Genomic DNA, 17903 nt, shown 5'->3' on the forward strand with positions numbered 1-17903 from the left:
CTCCTTACCCTCTCCCTTAAAACCCACATCCTTTCGTCTTTCCCTCTCCTTCCCTCTTTCCTGATGAGGCAACAGTTTGTTGCGAAAGCTTGAATTTTGTGTGTATGTTTGTGTTCGTTTGTGTGTCTGTCGACCTGCCAGCGCTTTTGTTTGGTAAATCACATCATCTTTGTTTTTATCCCCACATACACCGACACAAGCAGACAAAGGCCTTTACAAATGTCTGTGTGTGTGTGTGTGTGTGTGTGTGTGTGTGTGTGTGTGTGTGTGTGTGTGTGTACACGAGCGAGCAAGTGTATACCTGTCTTTTTTCCCCCTAAGGTAAGTCTTTCCGCTCCTGGGATTGCAATGACTCCTTACCCTCTCCCTCAAAACCCACATCCTTTCGTCTTTCCCTCTACTTCCCTCTTTCCAGGCGAAGCAACCGTTTGTTGCGAAAGCTTGAATTTTGTGTGTATGTTTGTGTGTCTATCGACGTGCCAGCACTTTCGTTTGGTAAGTCACATCATCTTTACAAGATTCAAGTATACAAATGAGTTATTACGTATAGAACATCAATATTTCAGATAAAGCTACGTGAAGCATAAACCTGATAAATATCAAATGTTCCTTCACAACTAAAAATGAGCTTAATCCTGTTTCTTCCTATTATAAAATTGAGTCTTAGCACTCTCTCTCACCTACGCAAAGAGCATAATTTTTTCCCCACCTTCCCGAAGATAAATAATGATTAAGTTCTTCATCAATCATGGGTGCTTAGAATTGATAATCTGAGAAATGAAAGAACTATTCTTGTTAAAGCCAGTATCAGAACTTAAGCAATATACACGAGCTTTATTTACGATTAAATAGATAATGACTGGTTCATACAGTTGAGAATGAAATAGAACAGAAAAGCAATAGTCTTAACTGCATTTGTGTGTGATCCACATCACCATATCGGGTTCCTGGAAATTCAGCTGTATTATTAAATAACATGTACTTGACGATTCCCAATCAGGTGCTTGCAATTTTCCTGTTTTGTATAAACTATGATTATCAAATATAGAGCTGTTATGGAATTATATTTTTACACATTCCTATGACTTGATTAAACGAACAGTCATATGTATGTCTGAAAAAGGAATTATGTAACTAAAACTAACAAAATATTGTACAAAAACAAAAAATACACACAGCTGTTTGGAACACACAAAAACATTCTTAGGTAACCTACGAGAGAGCTGTTTGGAACACACAAAAATATTCTTAGGTAACTTATGAGAGAGTGCAAGTATGTGAGAGACAGAACTTCCATCAAGGTAGCTGACTAGGTGACAGTACGACTTTCTCTGCAGAAGGAACCCAAGTTCTGAAATCTAGTGTTATAAATTTCCACTTTCAGTGTTTCTATCGGCAGTATTAGAATATTAGAAATGTTGGAAATGTTAGAAATGTTAGAAATGTTGCCTCCTGAAAAGTATGTACTGGCCATCCATGCTGTGTCTAAATTTTCACAGTTCTCTCAACTAAATATGAAATTGTGCATTTTACCTCAATAATTTCTGTGTGTTACATGCAACCTTACTCAAATATATATGGATTATTGTAATTATACAATGCTGATCAACATATGCACACAGGAAAGAGCAATACTGAAAATTTCCTTCACAGGGCAGAAATGGAGGCAACTTTTAGGTTAACACCAAATACTGCAAAATGTAAAAAGAATCACGCACAATCCTTAAGACCCTAAAACAGTTTGTTGTTATTATTTCAGTAAAAAACTTACCTTGCCCAAAACCCAGTGCTCCGTATACGCCTAAGTAGAGATCCCTCTTCGCTGTATCTGAAGTGTTAGCAACATAATCAGCATCATTTGACCAGACAGATAGCCAGATGTTAGTACCGATTGAAAATGCTTGAAATACAAAGTTAAATAATATTGTGGCCAATGAGAGAAATATGCCCACAGATTTCAGGTAATGTGAGTAAACTGCCCATTTCACCTGGAAAGATATAATTTATTTTACACATTACACAGTAAGAGAGATAAGAGTCAAAGAAATAAATTATTATTAACTAATTACACCTGCATGACAGTATCATTGTTGACAATGGATACAAACTGAAGTATCATTGTTAGCACTGAACAAAACAGCACAAACAGAACACTAAGCAATATTACAATAACACAAGTTCCAGGAGGGAAACAATAGGAATGAAGAATGGCAACCACTCGGCTGAAAATAACTGATGACTGGTGCGTAGAATCATATAACAGTACCGAGACGTTGTGGTCTCTCTGGTTACTGCTCTTTTTCTAGTTTTAGAGACACACACATGATCAATCTTACTCATCTGCCCTTGGGTGTGGTGAGATTAGCTGATCAGCATATGGTGTTCAGTGTGACAGGAGTGGTCCAAGAGTAAATGTGTACAGCAACTAGGACAGGCAATATGTATGGGAGCAAGATGAGTGTTGGAACACAAGGGAAAGACAAGGAGATGGGCAGAGGTGGCTCTCAGAGGCGAGACAGAAGAGGATAGGGGGGACTTAACTACAATATTTGAGCATGGCAGGTGCAGTGTGAATATTATCAGGCAAGGGAATGTGAGGACGAAAATACAGCCATGAGAGGGAGACTACCCGAGGTTTAAACCCTTTCCAATCCAACGGCAAGTCATGCCCGAAATTGTGAATTTTGTTTTCCACTTCATTCAACATGATTTTTCATAGCTCTCACATGTTTCGTTCTCGAATCTGACTGTACTAATCATCAGAGCTGGATAGTACTGCCATTCAAGAAAGCCTGTGTTAACTATATCTAACTGTAGCAGTTGTGTTGTGAGAAAAGTTTTAATTATCACATTAAGTTAGTAGGTGCGAAATGGCTGGTTCTTCACACACGGTACTTTAAGAGGAACAGATTGCAGAGCTTTAGAGTAATGTGTAAGTGAAAACAAAAGTGACAATGATTCATTTATGAACAGTCCAATTGAAATGATGATAAAAATACACACTGAAGTTTTGTATTGTAATGCTTATGCAAATACACTTTAATGAAAGCACACCATTTGTTTTAATACCTACCCTAAAAAAATTGACAGTCAGTGGCCTCATTCTGTGACATGCTCACTGACTGTGTGGTGGCAATTGAAATAAGAATGCATGAAGGCACCCTCTGTCTTCATTACAGAGTGCAAAGAGCTAAACGAGTGGGGCTTCCAAGAACAAAGAATATGAAACTTCTGGCAGATTGAAACTATGTACCAGAGTGGGACACTAAATTAGAACCTATGCCTACTGCAGGCAAATACTCCACCGACTGAGCTATTCAAGCAACTTATGAACTGCCCTTGCAGCTTTGTTTTGACAGTACCTCTATCTTACTTTCCAAACTTCACAATAATTTCTCCTGCAAACCTTGAAGGCTTAGTACACTATGAAGAAAGGAAATTTCAGAGACTAGGAGATTGCTTTCAGAATGAGTTTTCACTCTGTAGCAGATACAATCACTTTAAACTTTCTGGCAGATTAAAACTACATGCTAGACTAGGACTCTCACCCAGTACCTTTGTCTTTTAAACACAAATGCTCTACAGACTCTGCTATCCTAGCGCAACTCAAAAATCGCCCTCACAGAATTTGTGATGTTTGGGAAGTGTGACAGTAGGCTGGAAAGTAAAGAACACATGTTTGTAGAATGTGACCTAAATGACCTTAAAAACATAGCAGGTGGCATGTGTAAGGTAACTTCCCCCTCTATGTGCATGGGCAGTTTGAATGTGTTGCATGCACCCAGTGGCTTTACAGTACTGAAAGTACTGGGATGCATTCTACTTCTCTGTGAAGATGAGTTAAAAAGCATACCATTATGGACTTTCAACTGCTGAAAAAGTCACTCCTAGTGAGATTCATCAACATTTAAAGGCTCTTCATGGTGGTGGTGGTGCTGTCAATAGGCCTACTGTAAACCGGTGAGTAGAAAATTTTGCCATAGCAGGTCTGCAAAATCCATAATTGTTCATGAAACACACACTGAACGTCTGATCACTGCCACAGATGATATACATTGCAAACTCATCAACAATCTGAATCAAAATGACCAATAAACCACTCTGAAGCATTTTGTAAACCATACTGGAATATCCAAGGAACATGTCAGTTTTATTATTGAAAAATTAGGATACCATAAAATCATTGAACAATGGATGGAACCAGCATCAATTGCAATGTTGTAAGCAACTTTTGCTGCGCTACTGTGAGAAAGGAGACAACTTTCTTTTGAATACTGCGATGGGAGATGAGTCACAGGTCCATCATTACAACCAGAAGAGAAAAGACAGAGCACTGAATATCAATGTCCATCTCCTCCTCTGGCAAAAAGGTTCGAAACACAAATATCCACAAAAAAAATTCTTTTGATTGTGTTTTGAGATGCTCACCGAGTTTATGAGTCCGATTATCTGGTACAGCTCAGTACCTGGAGACTCTGAAACATCTCTGACATCCAGTTCATGATGTTAAGAGGCAGACTAGTGCCAATAATCTTGCAACATAACAATAATCGTCCACCCACCTCGCACGCAACTGAAGAGGCTCTGCAAAAACTAAAGTTCGAACCTACTCCACACCCTCCTTACCCTCTTGATCTTAAGCCTTGGAATTTTTATTTTTCTCCTGTATTCAAGACAGACCTCAAGGGTAATCATTACACCTCACATGATGAGATAAAGGCAATTGTCAAGTCCTGGATTTGATGAAAGTCAGAAGTAGTGTTCAGTGACAGAATGAAAAAACTTGTTACACAACGGATGAAACGTGTTCGTCTGAACCGTAACTACAGTGTGTGTCCAAAGAGTCAATGATAACCACTGGACTCCAATTCTCGAAGGAAAGTCAGGTACTAAAATCTAGGAGGATAAACCACTTTCGTGTAGACAACCAAGTACACATGTAGTAACGCAAGGGTTGCCTGCTGACACCAAAAGTCCTGAGCAGTCCTGTATACAACTATAAAGGGGGAGATGTGGCAGGATGGCTAGTTACAGTTTAAAAACCGTTGGTCAACCTCGTGCAGCTGATGCGAAGATAGCAGAGAATGGTAGATTCCTGCCGGGAGAGGTGGAAGGAAGAACTTTGTGTGGTGGAAGACTTTTAATCGCACAAAGTTTATTAGATTGGGGGGGGGAGGTGGAGGAAGGGGGGGGGGTGCGATGAGATGGCTGGAGCCACAGCTATGAAGAGAGGAAGGGGGGGGGGGGCGAGATTGTGGTTCATCGATGATTAAAAAAGCACGGGACAGTGCAGTATGGCCGATATGGAGACAGCAGAGGATGGTACATTCCTGCCGGGACAGGCAGAGGGGGAGAACAACATTTGGTGGAAGTCTCCTCGATTGCATGAAATTTATTAGACATTCCTCTGAAGAACTGGCCCACAATTGAACAAAAAGGGATTTGACAAATGTGGTAAACAGCCCCTTGAGGGGGGGGGGGGGCAATGCACGGAGCAGAAGGGGTTATGTAGCCACTATCCCAACCAGACTGACTGCTAGTTCCTTCACCAAAGGGACAAAGTAAATATTCCAGACTTCAACAAATCCTAATCATCCAATCCAGACTGTACACCAGCTAGGTTCCTTCCAGAATATGACAATACAATAGCTTCATAATAAACAATCGTATACAACTGTTTGCTCAACGAAAGATCTGTACCCGAAGACTGGAAAGCTGCGCATGTCACACCATTATTAAAGAAAGATAGCAGGAGTAATTCACTACATTACAGGCCCATATTATTAACATCGATATGCAGCAGGATTTTGGAACATATATTGTATTCTAATGTCACGAATTACCTCAAAGAGAACTGTGTATTAACACACATTCAACACGATTTAGAAAACATCATTCTTGTGAGACACAACTACCTCTTTACCTGCATGAAGTACTGAGTGCTACTGGCAAGGGATGCTTATGGAATATCGCCTCAGTTATGTGACTGGATTCATGATCTCCTGTCACAGGGGTCGCAGTTCACAGAAACTGATGAAAAGTCATTGAGTAAAACAGATGTGATTTCTGTCATTCCCCAAGGTAGAGTTACAGGCCCGTTGGTGTTCTTTCTCTATATAAATGATTTATGAGACAATCTGAACAGCTGTCTTAGGTCGTTTTCAGATGACCCTGTCGTTTATCTACTAGTAAAGTCATCAGACGACCAATTGCAAAACAATTTAGAAAATGTATCTGTATAGTGCAAAAATTGGCAATTGACCCTAAATAACGAAAAGTGTCAGGTCATCCATGTGAGTGCTAAAAGGAATCCATTAACTTCTGTTACATGATAAATAAGTCAAAGCCAAAGGCCATAAATTCAACTAAATACCCAGGAATTACAACTATGAACAACTTAAATTGAAAGAAACACACAGAAAATGTTATGGGGAAGGCTAATCAAAGAATGCATTTTATTAGCTGTACACTTAGAAAATGTAAGAGATCTACTCGAGAGACTGCCTGCACTATGCTTGCCCATCCTCTGTATGGTCTGGTATCCTTACCAGATAGAGCTGGTGGAATATATTGAGAAAGTTCGAAGAAGGGCAGTACATTTTGTATTATCGCGAAATAGGGCAGAGTGTGTCACTGAAATGATGTAGGATTTGGGGTGACATAATTAAAACAAAGGCATTTTTCGTTGTGGTGGAATCTTCTCATGAAATTTCAATCACCAATTTCCTCCTTCAAATGCAAAAAACAGTTTGTTGACACCGACCTACAAAGGGAGAAAGGGTCATCATCATAAAATAGGGGAAATCAGAGCTCTCACGGAGAGATACAGGTGTTCGTTTTTTCCACACGCTGTATGAGATTGGAAAAATAGAGAATTATTGTGAAAGTAGTTCGATGAATCTTCTGCCAGGCACTTAAATGTGATTTGCAGACTACCCATGTAGATGTAAATGTAGATGTAGAGAGGATACTCCAGTGATTGGGAACCCAAAGGAAATAATCTAAATGAGCAGCAGTGTCAAAATGGCAAGAAGATGGTGGATCACTAAGATCAAGAGGTGGCAGGGGAAACACTGAGCAATAAGCTGAAGGCCAATCATTGAATCCACGTATAACAAAACATATAAGAGTCGAGGGACATGAAATGGAAGCAGTGGTTGGGAAGGGAGTGAGACAGGGTTGTAGCCTCTCCCCGATGCTATTCAATCTGTATATTGAGCAAGCAGTAAAGGAAACAAAAGAAAAGTTTGGAGTAGGTATTAAAATCCATGGAGAAGAAATAAAAACTTTGAGGTTCGCCTATGACATTGTAATTCTGTCAGAGACAGCAAAGGACTTGCAAGAGTAGTTGAATGGAATGGACAGTGTCTTGAAAGGAGGGTATAAGATGAACATCAACAAAAGCACAACGAGGATAATGGAACGTAGTCGAGTTAAGTCAGGTGATGCTGAGGGAATTGGATTAGGAAATCAGACACTTAAAGTAGTAAAAGAGTTTTGCTATTTGGGCAGCAAAATAACTGATGATGGTCGAAGTAGAGAGGATATAGAAAGTAGACTGGCAATGGCAAGGAAAGCGTTTCTGAAGAAGAGAAATTTGTTAACATCGAGTATTGATTTAAGTGTCAGGAAGTCATTTCTGGAAGTATTTGTATGGAGTGTAGCCCTGTATGGAATTGAAACATGGATGATAAATAGTTTAGAGAAGAAGAGAATAGAAGCTTTTGAAATGTGGTGCAACAGAAGAATGCTGACGATTAGATGGGTAGATTGCATAACTAATGAGGAGGTATTGAATAGAATTGGGGAGAAGGGGAGTTTGTGGCACAACTTGACTAGAAGAAGGGATCGGTTGGTAGGACATGTTCTGAGGCAGCAAGGGATCACCAATTTAGTACTGGAGGGCACAGTGGAGGGTAAAAATCGTAGAGGGAGACCAAGAAATGAATACACTAAGCAGATTCAGAAGGATGTAGGCTGCAGTAGGTACTGGGAGATGATGAAGCTTGCACAGGATAGAGTAGCATGGAGAGCTGCATCAAACCAGTCTCAGGACTGAAGACAACAACAACAACAACAACAACAACAACAACAACATAACTAAACTTTGGTGAGGGAAGACCATTTAATAAAGCAGATGGTCCTATAGATGACCATCAGTTCCACAGTAAACACCCCCAACACGTTAGGCTTGTGATGGTGTTCCGTGCCAACAGAAGACATGAAGGCATATCCTACGTGACTGATAGATTTACAGCCATTGGTACAAGAAACAACAGCATCCTAAAACTCCAGGAAAAGTGGTCAGAACACACAATGGATCCCAGAAGAGATCCATCCTAATCCGACACCAAGGAACTAACCAAGAGGTAGTAGTTGGGAGACAATGTGGGAAAGAGGACGAGGAGGATGAGAACTTAGACGAGAGAAGCGAGGTGGAGCTCAACAGGTAAACCCATGGGACGACACGCAGCAGGTGTGTAACATTCCAATGCCACAAAAAGAACAGAATACAAGGGGGTGAGCAAGGGAAGAGTGGATAGTGAGAGCACATAAAACAGGAGCTGGGATGGCTGAACGTAAAGCAGAGGGATCCCAACGTCAACCAGAAGACTACTGACAGGGCTAGTTCGAAAGGCACTGTTGACTAAATGATATCACAATGGTGGACGAAGTCCAACAGGAGCAGTGTGGAGAGGCAGCTTATCCATGAACTTGACAACCACACTCCAGAGGAGATAGAACTAATGCCCAACGAAGGCAGAGAAAAGTGTAACAATCCGTGCCGCAAGAAGTGTGGGCAAGGAAGTGAAGGACACTGAGTTTACGAAAACAGCCAACCTTCAGAAGGCAGTTACAGCACAACCAAGTAAGCTTGTTGTCAAAAAGAAAACCCAAGATATGGGACTGGGGTCAACAATCAGGTGTTGGGAGTCAAGACACAGTTACAGATCAGGATGGACCATAGTACGGTGACAGAAATGCACCACACTCGACTTAAGAGTAGAGACATCACTGACGGAAAGTAAGTGTGATGTAATGGTACCAAGCTGTGTTACAGGCCTTACAGAGATCAAATAAATCTGTGGCAGGATGGTGGTGTGGAGAAAATTGGTGCCGAACTGCAGTTTCCAATTGAAGTAAATGATCATTTGGAGACCATCCCTACCAAAAGTCTCATTGATAAGGAGACAAAAGGTCCCAAGACCTAAGGAACCAACTGAGCCAATGACCGAGCCACTACCTGTTTAAACAACTTGCAAGGGATATCAGTCAGAATGGCTGGTAACTATCAAGGGATGATGGATCTTGCTGATCTGAAGAACAGGAACCATCAATACTGTCTCTCCATTGAGAGAGGGGAAAGTGCCCTGGAGTGTCGTGGAGGACCACCAAGGCATTGAAGCAGTTTGTTACAAATGGAGTCAGGGCCAGGGGCTGAATTGTCAGAAGAAGAGAGGCCAGACAAAGGTGCCATTCAGTGTAAGGACCATTGTAGGATTTTGCCTGGCAAGGGTAACACACAAGTGGTAAGCTTCAGCCTGCTGTTTCTGGAGGACAAACATGGCTAGAGGCTGACACTGATACAATGTCACAAAACGGGTTGTGAGGTGTTCCACAAAAACTTGCTGATCCATACGAAGGCTACCTGGAAGGGCAAGGCCCGGAATGGAAGACTGTCGCTGACAATCTTGAAGGGTGTGGAGTGTAGCAAACATCCACGACGTAGGGAGGATATGAAGTGTTCCCAACACACCCACTTGCTCTGTTTTATTTAATAACAGGATTTGGCACGAAGACATTTGAAGGTAAGATGACCAGTGAAGGATGGGTGTTTACTTGTGATGAGTCGGGAAACAATAATTACATGATCATTCCTGTAAGTGCAAATTAGATGCGACACATGAAAATTTCACCTAAGTAAGAACAGTCCTTGCATTATTTAGCTGGAGTAACTCTGAAACAAATTAAGCAGAAGCAAGTGTTATGTTGTGTACCATTTTCAGCAAGTGAACAGTCAATCTGAATGAGTTCGTGGAGTAACCCATCTCAAAATTTACACAACTGGCAGTTTTGAATGTGTATCAGAAGCAGCTTTAATCATCACTCGAATAGAAAAAGTTTCCTGTATCAATAAAAAACACATTTTGGACTTAAAGTACTTTAAGTGCTTCCAATACTGGAGATACATGTAAATCAGCCTAAGAAACTCTCTCACAGTATTCAGTCTTGTCACATAGAAAATTGTATACATATTTTTGACAAGGCACTATATATTATTTTGAGGAAATATAACAGTATAGGTACGAGAAATGTGGTGATATTTTAAGCAGCAGCCACAAGCCAGTTAATTTACTTCCTATATTATTGGCTAATTAAGTTAAATTGGTAATTACGTAAGTATGAAAGTGTTATAATCTGCAACAATAAGAAGAAATATTAAAGACAACAACAAAAAGAAAAAGATTAACGTGAAAACTAGAGTATGAATGTGTGTTTCATATGGTCTGCAGTTCCCAATAACTCCTTCAAACAAATTGAAAGGGTAGCGTATATAATAGTACTGTCTCTAGAGCATATATTACAAGGGGGCAGTGAGAAAGTTTTTATTCAAAGGCCGTACACACTTTAATCGGTATGCTAAATAGGTCCAATTGGCGTGAGCACTAAGGCAATCATCCCACCGACACACCAGATGAAGGTATCCATTTGGTAAAACAATGTGTCCTGTTGCGTGAGCAAGTCCATAACAGCCCGTTATGCATCCTCATCAAACAGTTATCATTGACACTTTAAGCCCCGTTTTAAGAGACCAAAGGCATGATAACTGCTTGGGTGAGAGATCAAGCAAACAGCTATCCTGCTTGTTTTTTGTTTGGAATTCAGCACCCAGGGAATCCAGTGGCTGCAGGCCTGATGGAAGCTGAACTCCTGTCAGATAATGTTGCAAGCTTATGTCGAGATCCTTTGCTAGTACACTAACAGTTATGCACTGGTCCACCCTATCAGCACTGTCAGCCACTCACTTCTTGTTGTCTGTAATGGATGAGACTGGCCTCCCAGATTGACCAGCATCTTGTGTCGAATCACAACGAGCACCGATTTTGGTACAACATTCTACGGCAATGGTTTTCAACAGATATGGTGCCTCATACACATTCTTCATTGTGTGATGAATGTCTACCACTGTTTGTCCTTCAGCAAGAAGGAAAAGAGTGACAGCACATTCATCCTGCTTGGACACATTTGGTAGTAACATCGCCATAGTTCATGTGTCCACATTTACTGCACGCACACTGGAAAGACGGATGCCCAACATTAATCCCCTGTTCACAATTCAGTGCTTACTTACCTTGTTACGCTGCATATATGCTACAGCAAAGGTCTTAACTGGAAACTTTTTGATTGCCCATTATACTTATCAAAAAAGTAACTGCAAGGATGTTTCACCCTTATTAAGATGAAAATAAAATGCCACAATTTCAGCACTGGACTTCTAAAGCAAGTAAAATGATGAATTTCTTATTTCCCTTAGAAATAAGTAAACAATTCAAAACCACAGTTCACTGTATACTTTACCCAACAGGGTATCGCACTGTACACACAAGCCTGTACAGTTCTTGATAAATGAGAGTTTAACAGTTCTGTGAGTACTGTTGCTATAATCACTTGGATCCAAAATGGCAGCCGCTGCCAAGGTGGTGGTACTTTGTTTATTCAGGTCCTTGCTACTTGCTGCACTTCAGAGACCTCTAATAGCTACCATACAAACCATCAACTTCACTGGCACCTAGGTGAACTTTAGTTTAAATGTTTAACTGTTTAACTCAAAATTCACCCAAACTGTCACCATTCATTTAGAACATATTGTTTTGCAAAATCAGATTACTTTTTTTAAAAAAACATCTTTTGTTTCAGCTAAAAAGGCAAGGCTGTACCATCATCTATAGCACCATGCCAAGCAAAGCACTGTGGTGGTATTCTCATCAACTTCAGACTGGTGACAGCATTACCTTTTTTTTTTATTAAACTATCATCAATATTAGGGAAAATTTTAAAAATTGTGAAAACTGACTTACACTTCCTGTTTCTGCTTTCTCAATTTCTATAAGCTTCTCCCCAGGCTGCACTGATTTAACAAGTACATTATTCTTCTCAACACTATTGGCTCTTTTAAGGCTATTACTCTTCTCAGTGCTACTCTCTATTGAGTTTTGCCTGCAATTAATTAAATTACATAAAGTCCAGAATTTTCCAAACTGAATCATTCTTAAATACTGTACACAATCATATTTTAATGCTCATTACTGATTACTTCACACACAACTGATATAATTCACAACACAGAACAGTTCAGATTAATCACACTGAGTATCCGATAAACTTTTTTAACTGATTAACAAGCATACCAATGCAACATATTAACAAGTAATTTAGAGTCTATTTTCATGATGGTCAAGGCTCTGATTTGAATAATATGCATGTAGGAAGTTGTTTTGAGTGTGGAAGTTCAGTATTTCTGCTTTATAATTTCTGAGTCAACATTATTCCCTGTCTATGTAATTCTCAAAGGGGAAATTTATAAAATAAATATTATGTCTTGAATATTTCATTAGAAGTAAGTAAAAATTCACGGTAACAGATTTGAAAAATCGGCAACAGCTCAGCTCTTACATTTACTCAAAGACAGCAGATGCTGAAATTTCAGTATGGATGTAGGAACCATTTCTTCCTGGGGGTGTGTGCGCGCAAAGAAAGTCTGCCTCATAATTTGTTACAACCACTGCCAGTGCAGAAAAAGGAAGATGCGTGGGGACAAAAAAAAAAAAAAAAAAAAAATCACACAGAAATTTTCTCCAATTTCCAATTGCGAGGTGCGAGGTCTGAATGAGCAGCAAGAATGTCCAGGAAAGCAATGAACTACTGTATTTAATTTAAGCCGCACCTGAAAAATGAGACTCTAAATTCAAGGGGAGAGAAAAGTTTTAGGCCGCACCTCCAAATCGAAACAAAGTTGGTCCATTATAATATGAGAGACAATTTAGGTCAAATGACTGACGATACAGCTACAGTAGTTTGGTTCAAGTCTTAAGCTTAGCAGTTAAGCTTTACCAGGTAGCCATTGCTACAAGTCAGGCGCTCCATCCGTATTTATGTGGGTACCCTTCCTTTTTCACATGCTTCGTCTGGTTTGAATTGATTGCTTATTTTTCTTTGATCTGATAAGTGCCGTTCTCTTTGTTATAGGTGTTTACGTCACACTAAGCTGAAAATGCATTACTGTACTGTGTCATGCATTGTTTGTCGCATTCTGATAATGAGTGCTTGCCGCATGGCTTTCTTTCATGCATGATACCGCTGCTTACAATTTAAAATAAAAAAATTAAAAAAAAAGGAGAGAGAGAGAGAGAGAGAGAGAGAGAGAGAGAGAGAAGGGGGGGGGGGGTCTCATTAGCGAAGCGAAGGCGAGAGACTGCTATTTGTTGTTACTTAGACTGCTGCTTTCTTTGATAATGATCAACAAGAACCAAATAATAGACTGTGTATGATAGAAGATGTTCTGAACGAGAGTTTAGTGAAAATTTTTCTCCATTTTAAAATCTTTGCAGACGCCTCTTTAGTACATTACATTCTGCACAGAAATTAGACATCTTAGATTTAAAAATCTAATCAATTGCCGTGCTTCATTTCCGACTGTATCACTGTTAGGCATAAGAATAATACGAATATAAACATGACACGATACGTGTATTCTTCCGCGTTTGCTGTTGTCTCACTCTAGTTTCGTAGTTTATTATGCAGACAAGATTTAAATGAGATAGCAGCAAACACAAAAGAATACATGAGAAAATGTTTATATTCGTATTATTCTTATGGTGAAGAGAATACTGCATGTGATTCACAATTCATAAAAGTTCCTATTAGCAACCATCTCTTCTCACAGGTAGGAAAAAATTCAGAACATAGAGTTTCCCATATTGACAAACATCCCAAACAGTCTTGCCAGTCGGATTTTCATAGTACATTGAAATGCTGCTACATTCGAAGATGAACAATATGAATTTATTTACTTTTTTGGATAATGTATGAAAATGCAGTGGTCGAAAGTCAGGGCACTACATACACTACTGGCCATTAAAATTGCTACACCAAGAAGATGACGTGCTACAGATGCGAAATTTAACCAACAGGAAGAAGATGCTTGTGATATGCAAATGATTAGCTTTTCAGAGCATTCACACAAGGTTGGCATCGGTGGCGACACCTACAACGTGTGACATAAGGAAAGTTTCCAATCGATTTCTCATACACAAACTGCAGTTGACCGGTGTTGCCTGGTGAAATGTTGTTGTAATGCCTCGTGTAAGGAGGAGAAATGCGTACCATCACGTTTCCGACTTTGATAAAGGTCGGATTGTAGCTCATCGTGATTGCACGACCGGATGTTGCAGGTCCTGTACGGACCTTTCTGGATACAGAAAAAGTTCGACTGCTGCCCTGGCCAGCACATTCTCCAGATCTCTCACCCATTGCAAACATCTGGTCAATGGTGGCCGAGCAACTGGCTGATCACAATATGTCGGTCACTACTCTTTACGAACTGTGGTATCGTGTTTAAGCTGCATGGGCAGCTGTACCTGTACACTCCATCCAAGCTCTGTTTGACTCAATGCCCAGGCGTATCAAGGCTGTTATTATGGCCTGAGGTGGTTGTTCTGGCTACTGATTTCTCAGGATCTACGCACCCAAATAGCGTGAAAATGTAATCACATGTCAGTTGTAGTATAATTTATTTGTCCAATGAATACCCATTCATAATCTGCATTTCTTCTTGGTGTAGAAATTTAAATGGGCAGTAGTGTGTATTCGATTGCAGAAGTTAGTTGTGGCGGCACCTACCAACATTTTTCAGAACTTCTGCTTACTTTGCACTTGACTCTAAGCCGCAGGCAGTTTTTCGGATTTCAAAAACTGGAAAAAAGTGCAGCTTCAATCGAGTAAATACGCTAATACTTCCAGTAAAAGTAAGAGATAAGATGCAACTTATGCAAAGGGGAAATCGTTTTCATCAGAAGGGATGGACTGCACCACTGAATTGGAGTGGGGAGGATACCAAGCAGTTTGCAACATATTCCATATCTTTGAGACAATAGGTTAAGTATAATTTTTAAGTACATTTTGGACTGCATAGGATAAGAAACAACCATTATTTTAAGAGAATGAAATTATTAAAGTACCAATGGGTGGTTGTTTGAGATTACATCAGCCACTGAAACAAGTTAATAAATGGGGACAGCATCCAGCTGTTAATATGGTTTCAGGAGTGTCTGGAGGGACCATCCTGAATGAAGATGCTTGGGTCTGGATGGTCCCAACAAGTTTAAGTACACAAACTACATATACAAATGGAAAATATACACAGTTGTGAAGAATTGAGTGGAAGAGTGATAAAAGTTGTATTTCATAATGGTGGGAAGAAAATGGGGCTTAGATATCAATAGACACATCTTAGTTATGTACTCTCTCGGCATGTCTACCTCTCAGAATCAAATTGTTATTCACTGAAGGCTGTTTGATTGCAAATGTAGGATAATTTATTTTGGCAGTTGAAGAGGATGCTACTTCTCCAATAAGCTGGACCTCCAGAGCATATTACATTTTAAGTCGTGTGGAGCAACAATACTCCCATCGTTAAATACACTTAATTGTGCCATGCCTTTATAAAAATAGTATGACTTGTTTTATTAATCCATTCATAGATTGTTTTACTGTGATAATGCTTAAAATTTCCAGTTTTAATTTCCATTGTGAAACCCTCCCTCCCTTTTCTGCACTGCATGGCTACTGTTTTTAAATAAATTGTGGAAAAAATTGACTTTTTCTTTTGTAAATGTCTTTATTAACATCATGAAAAGTAATATCTTCAGAATCATGGGAATATATTGTGTTTTTTTTCAGATTCTGTGTGAAAGTATAGATCTCTTTACACTGTAGGACTACTGGGGTTAAGTTACAGACACTCAAGTCATTGAGGTGCGATCCAGCTGAAGATTTTCATCAGGTCATGCTCTTCATGCAAATGAGCACTACCTCCCAAATTAAATCTAGCTTTGCTTCAGAACATTAAGTATTATTGAAAACAAAAATATACTGAATTTAGTTTCACTGCTTCTTAGAACATGTTTCCAAAACACTCGATTTTCATGAACTTTTAGATATAAGGAAGTTTAGTGAGTTAAGTGGAAAGCCATAATGTTCATCATCTTTTGGGGAAATATGGGTCTATCTTGTTCTTCCTTTTATAGCTGTCACTGTGGAGTGGGGAATCTCTCTCCTGCCCTCTGGATAACACTGGATAACACAAATATTGGTGGCTGAGAAGAATACATTGCAGTGCAAGTGCATTTTCATACTTTATTAACTGATGAATTAATATTCAGGACATGTAATGCTTTGTACGAAGCAAATCTATGGTTACATTCGCAATTCATAATGGGATTTCAACAGGAGATGCACTGCAGCACCATCTTTGCACTTTTATCAAAGAAATCTTTTGATTACATGCTGTGACCAGGTACAAACCACTCACTCGATTAACCCTTTTTCTTCTGTGGGTGTGTGTACACATCTTGCTATGCCATTCCTCCAGGTCTCCAGGTGCTGTTGACAGGCATGTCTGCACCATTTGGGTTTTCGTACAGGGCTATGGATGTCGGTATGCATCCTGAGCTGCCGACCTCTCACTGCTGTGGACGAGTTACTTCCATATCTCCGTGAATAAAAGAGTTTTGAGTATTTCTCAGAAAACATATATACCTCATTGCATGTTATTTGCAACAAAACCTCTTTTTGGTATCTTAGATTGTTTATGAGGTATGACGATAGTCATGAGCAAGACTCACGATGCACAAGGCCAAGATTGGGGGCATCATACACGACTATCCTTTGCATATAAAACCTGATAACTCAAGAACGAAATGATTTATCATTCTGCTCCCAATTTTAAATGAAATTTCAATACCTTACCTTTATTTCACTCACTGGAATGTTTGAGCTAACATCAGCCACAGATAATGTTTATACACTGGATACACTAAAATTTTGTACAATGTTTTACTTAATTTGATGCAGTGCAGTATGTATGATGGATAACGAAAACAAATTCAGTTCTTTTTAGAGTGAAGATATTGGACTGTAAGTCGTGCAAAACTAAATTTTTTTTTGCTAATAGTTCTCGAAAATCTGACAGTAGGTATTTCACATTGACCAGAACAGTGTCTCTCAGCATAAATACCAGCATTTGATGAGCAACACGACCATAACAAAAGCTGCCTCAGAATAGAATGCAGAGCGCATATCTGTAGTAGCGAAAGGGTTAATTGGATCATCTTCCTTTACTACCAAGTCCCAGAATAATGATGCTAACACTAGAATTTCAACTTTGTCCTAGCAGAATGGCCAGCGTTGATGCAGTGATCTGCCGCAGCCTATTTATCAGGACACCGAAGGTACTTCTGGCCCATACATTCAAATGAAATCAGCTGTGTCAGAGTACTGCATTGCACTGGCTACTCTATACCATGTGGCAATGTTGAAGATCTACTGCCTACTTCTTCGTTCTAGTGCTTGGTAGTGATGGAAGCAGTGGAAATTTGTTTAGTGGACTATTCATTTACTAGAGATATTGTTTCCAATCTGGACAAAGCACAGAATTCAGCACTTTCTTGGATAAACTCACAAAGGCATCAACAATGAAAAGGTGTCCAACCACTGATACATTTCATGCAAACATCTTTCCCATCAAACAACACTGCTGGCCCTTGTGTATTCTGTAGCAGTAAGTGGAACTGCACAACCCTCATGTTTGAATCAATGGGTACGACTGTTGTAGCTCACTCTTA

The 17903-nt window shown here is 39.6% G+C and overlaps 1 protein-coding gene across 2 annotated transcripts in view; it reads right to left on the reverse strand.

Annotated features, from left to right (window-relative positions):
* The window catches only part of LOC126092471 (multidrug resistance-associated protein 1), a 362912-nt gene that overhangs the window by 66658 nt on the left and 278351 nt on the right, over nt 1–17903 (reverse strand). For both annotated transcript variants that reach the window (XM_049908084.1, XM_049908085.1), the window contains exons 20-21: nt 12081–12219; nt 1772–1988 (exon numbers count right to left, since the gene is read on the reverse strand). In XM_049908084.1, coding sequence (XP_049764041.1) covers nt 1772–1988; nt 12081–12219 — 356 coding nt within the window. The remainder of the gene's footprint in view (nt 1–1771; nt 1989–12080; nt 12220–17903) is intronic.

The sequence above is a fragment of the Schistocerca cancellata genome, chromosome 7 (genome assembly GCF_023864275.1).
Source record: "Schistocerca cancellata isolate TAMUIC-IGC-003103 chromosome 7, iqSchCanc2.1, whole genome shotgun sequence".
NCBI lineage: Eukaryota > Metazoa > Arthropoda > Insecta > Orthoptera > Acrididae > Schistocerca > Schistocerca cancellata.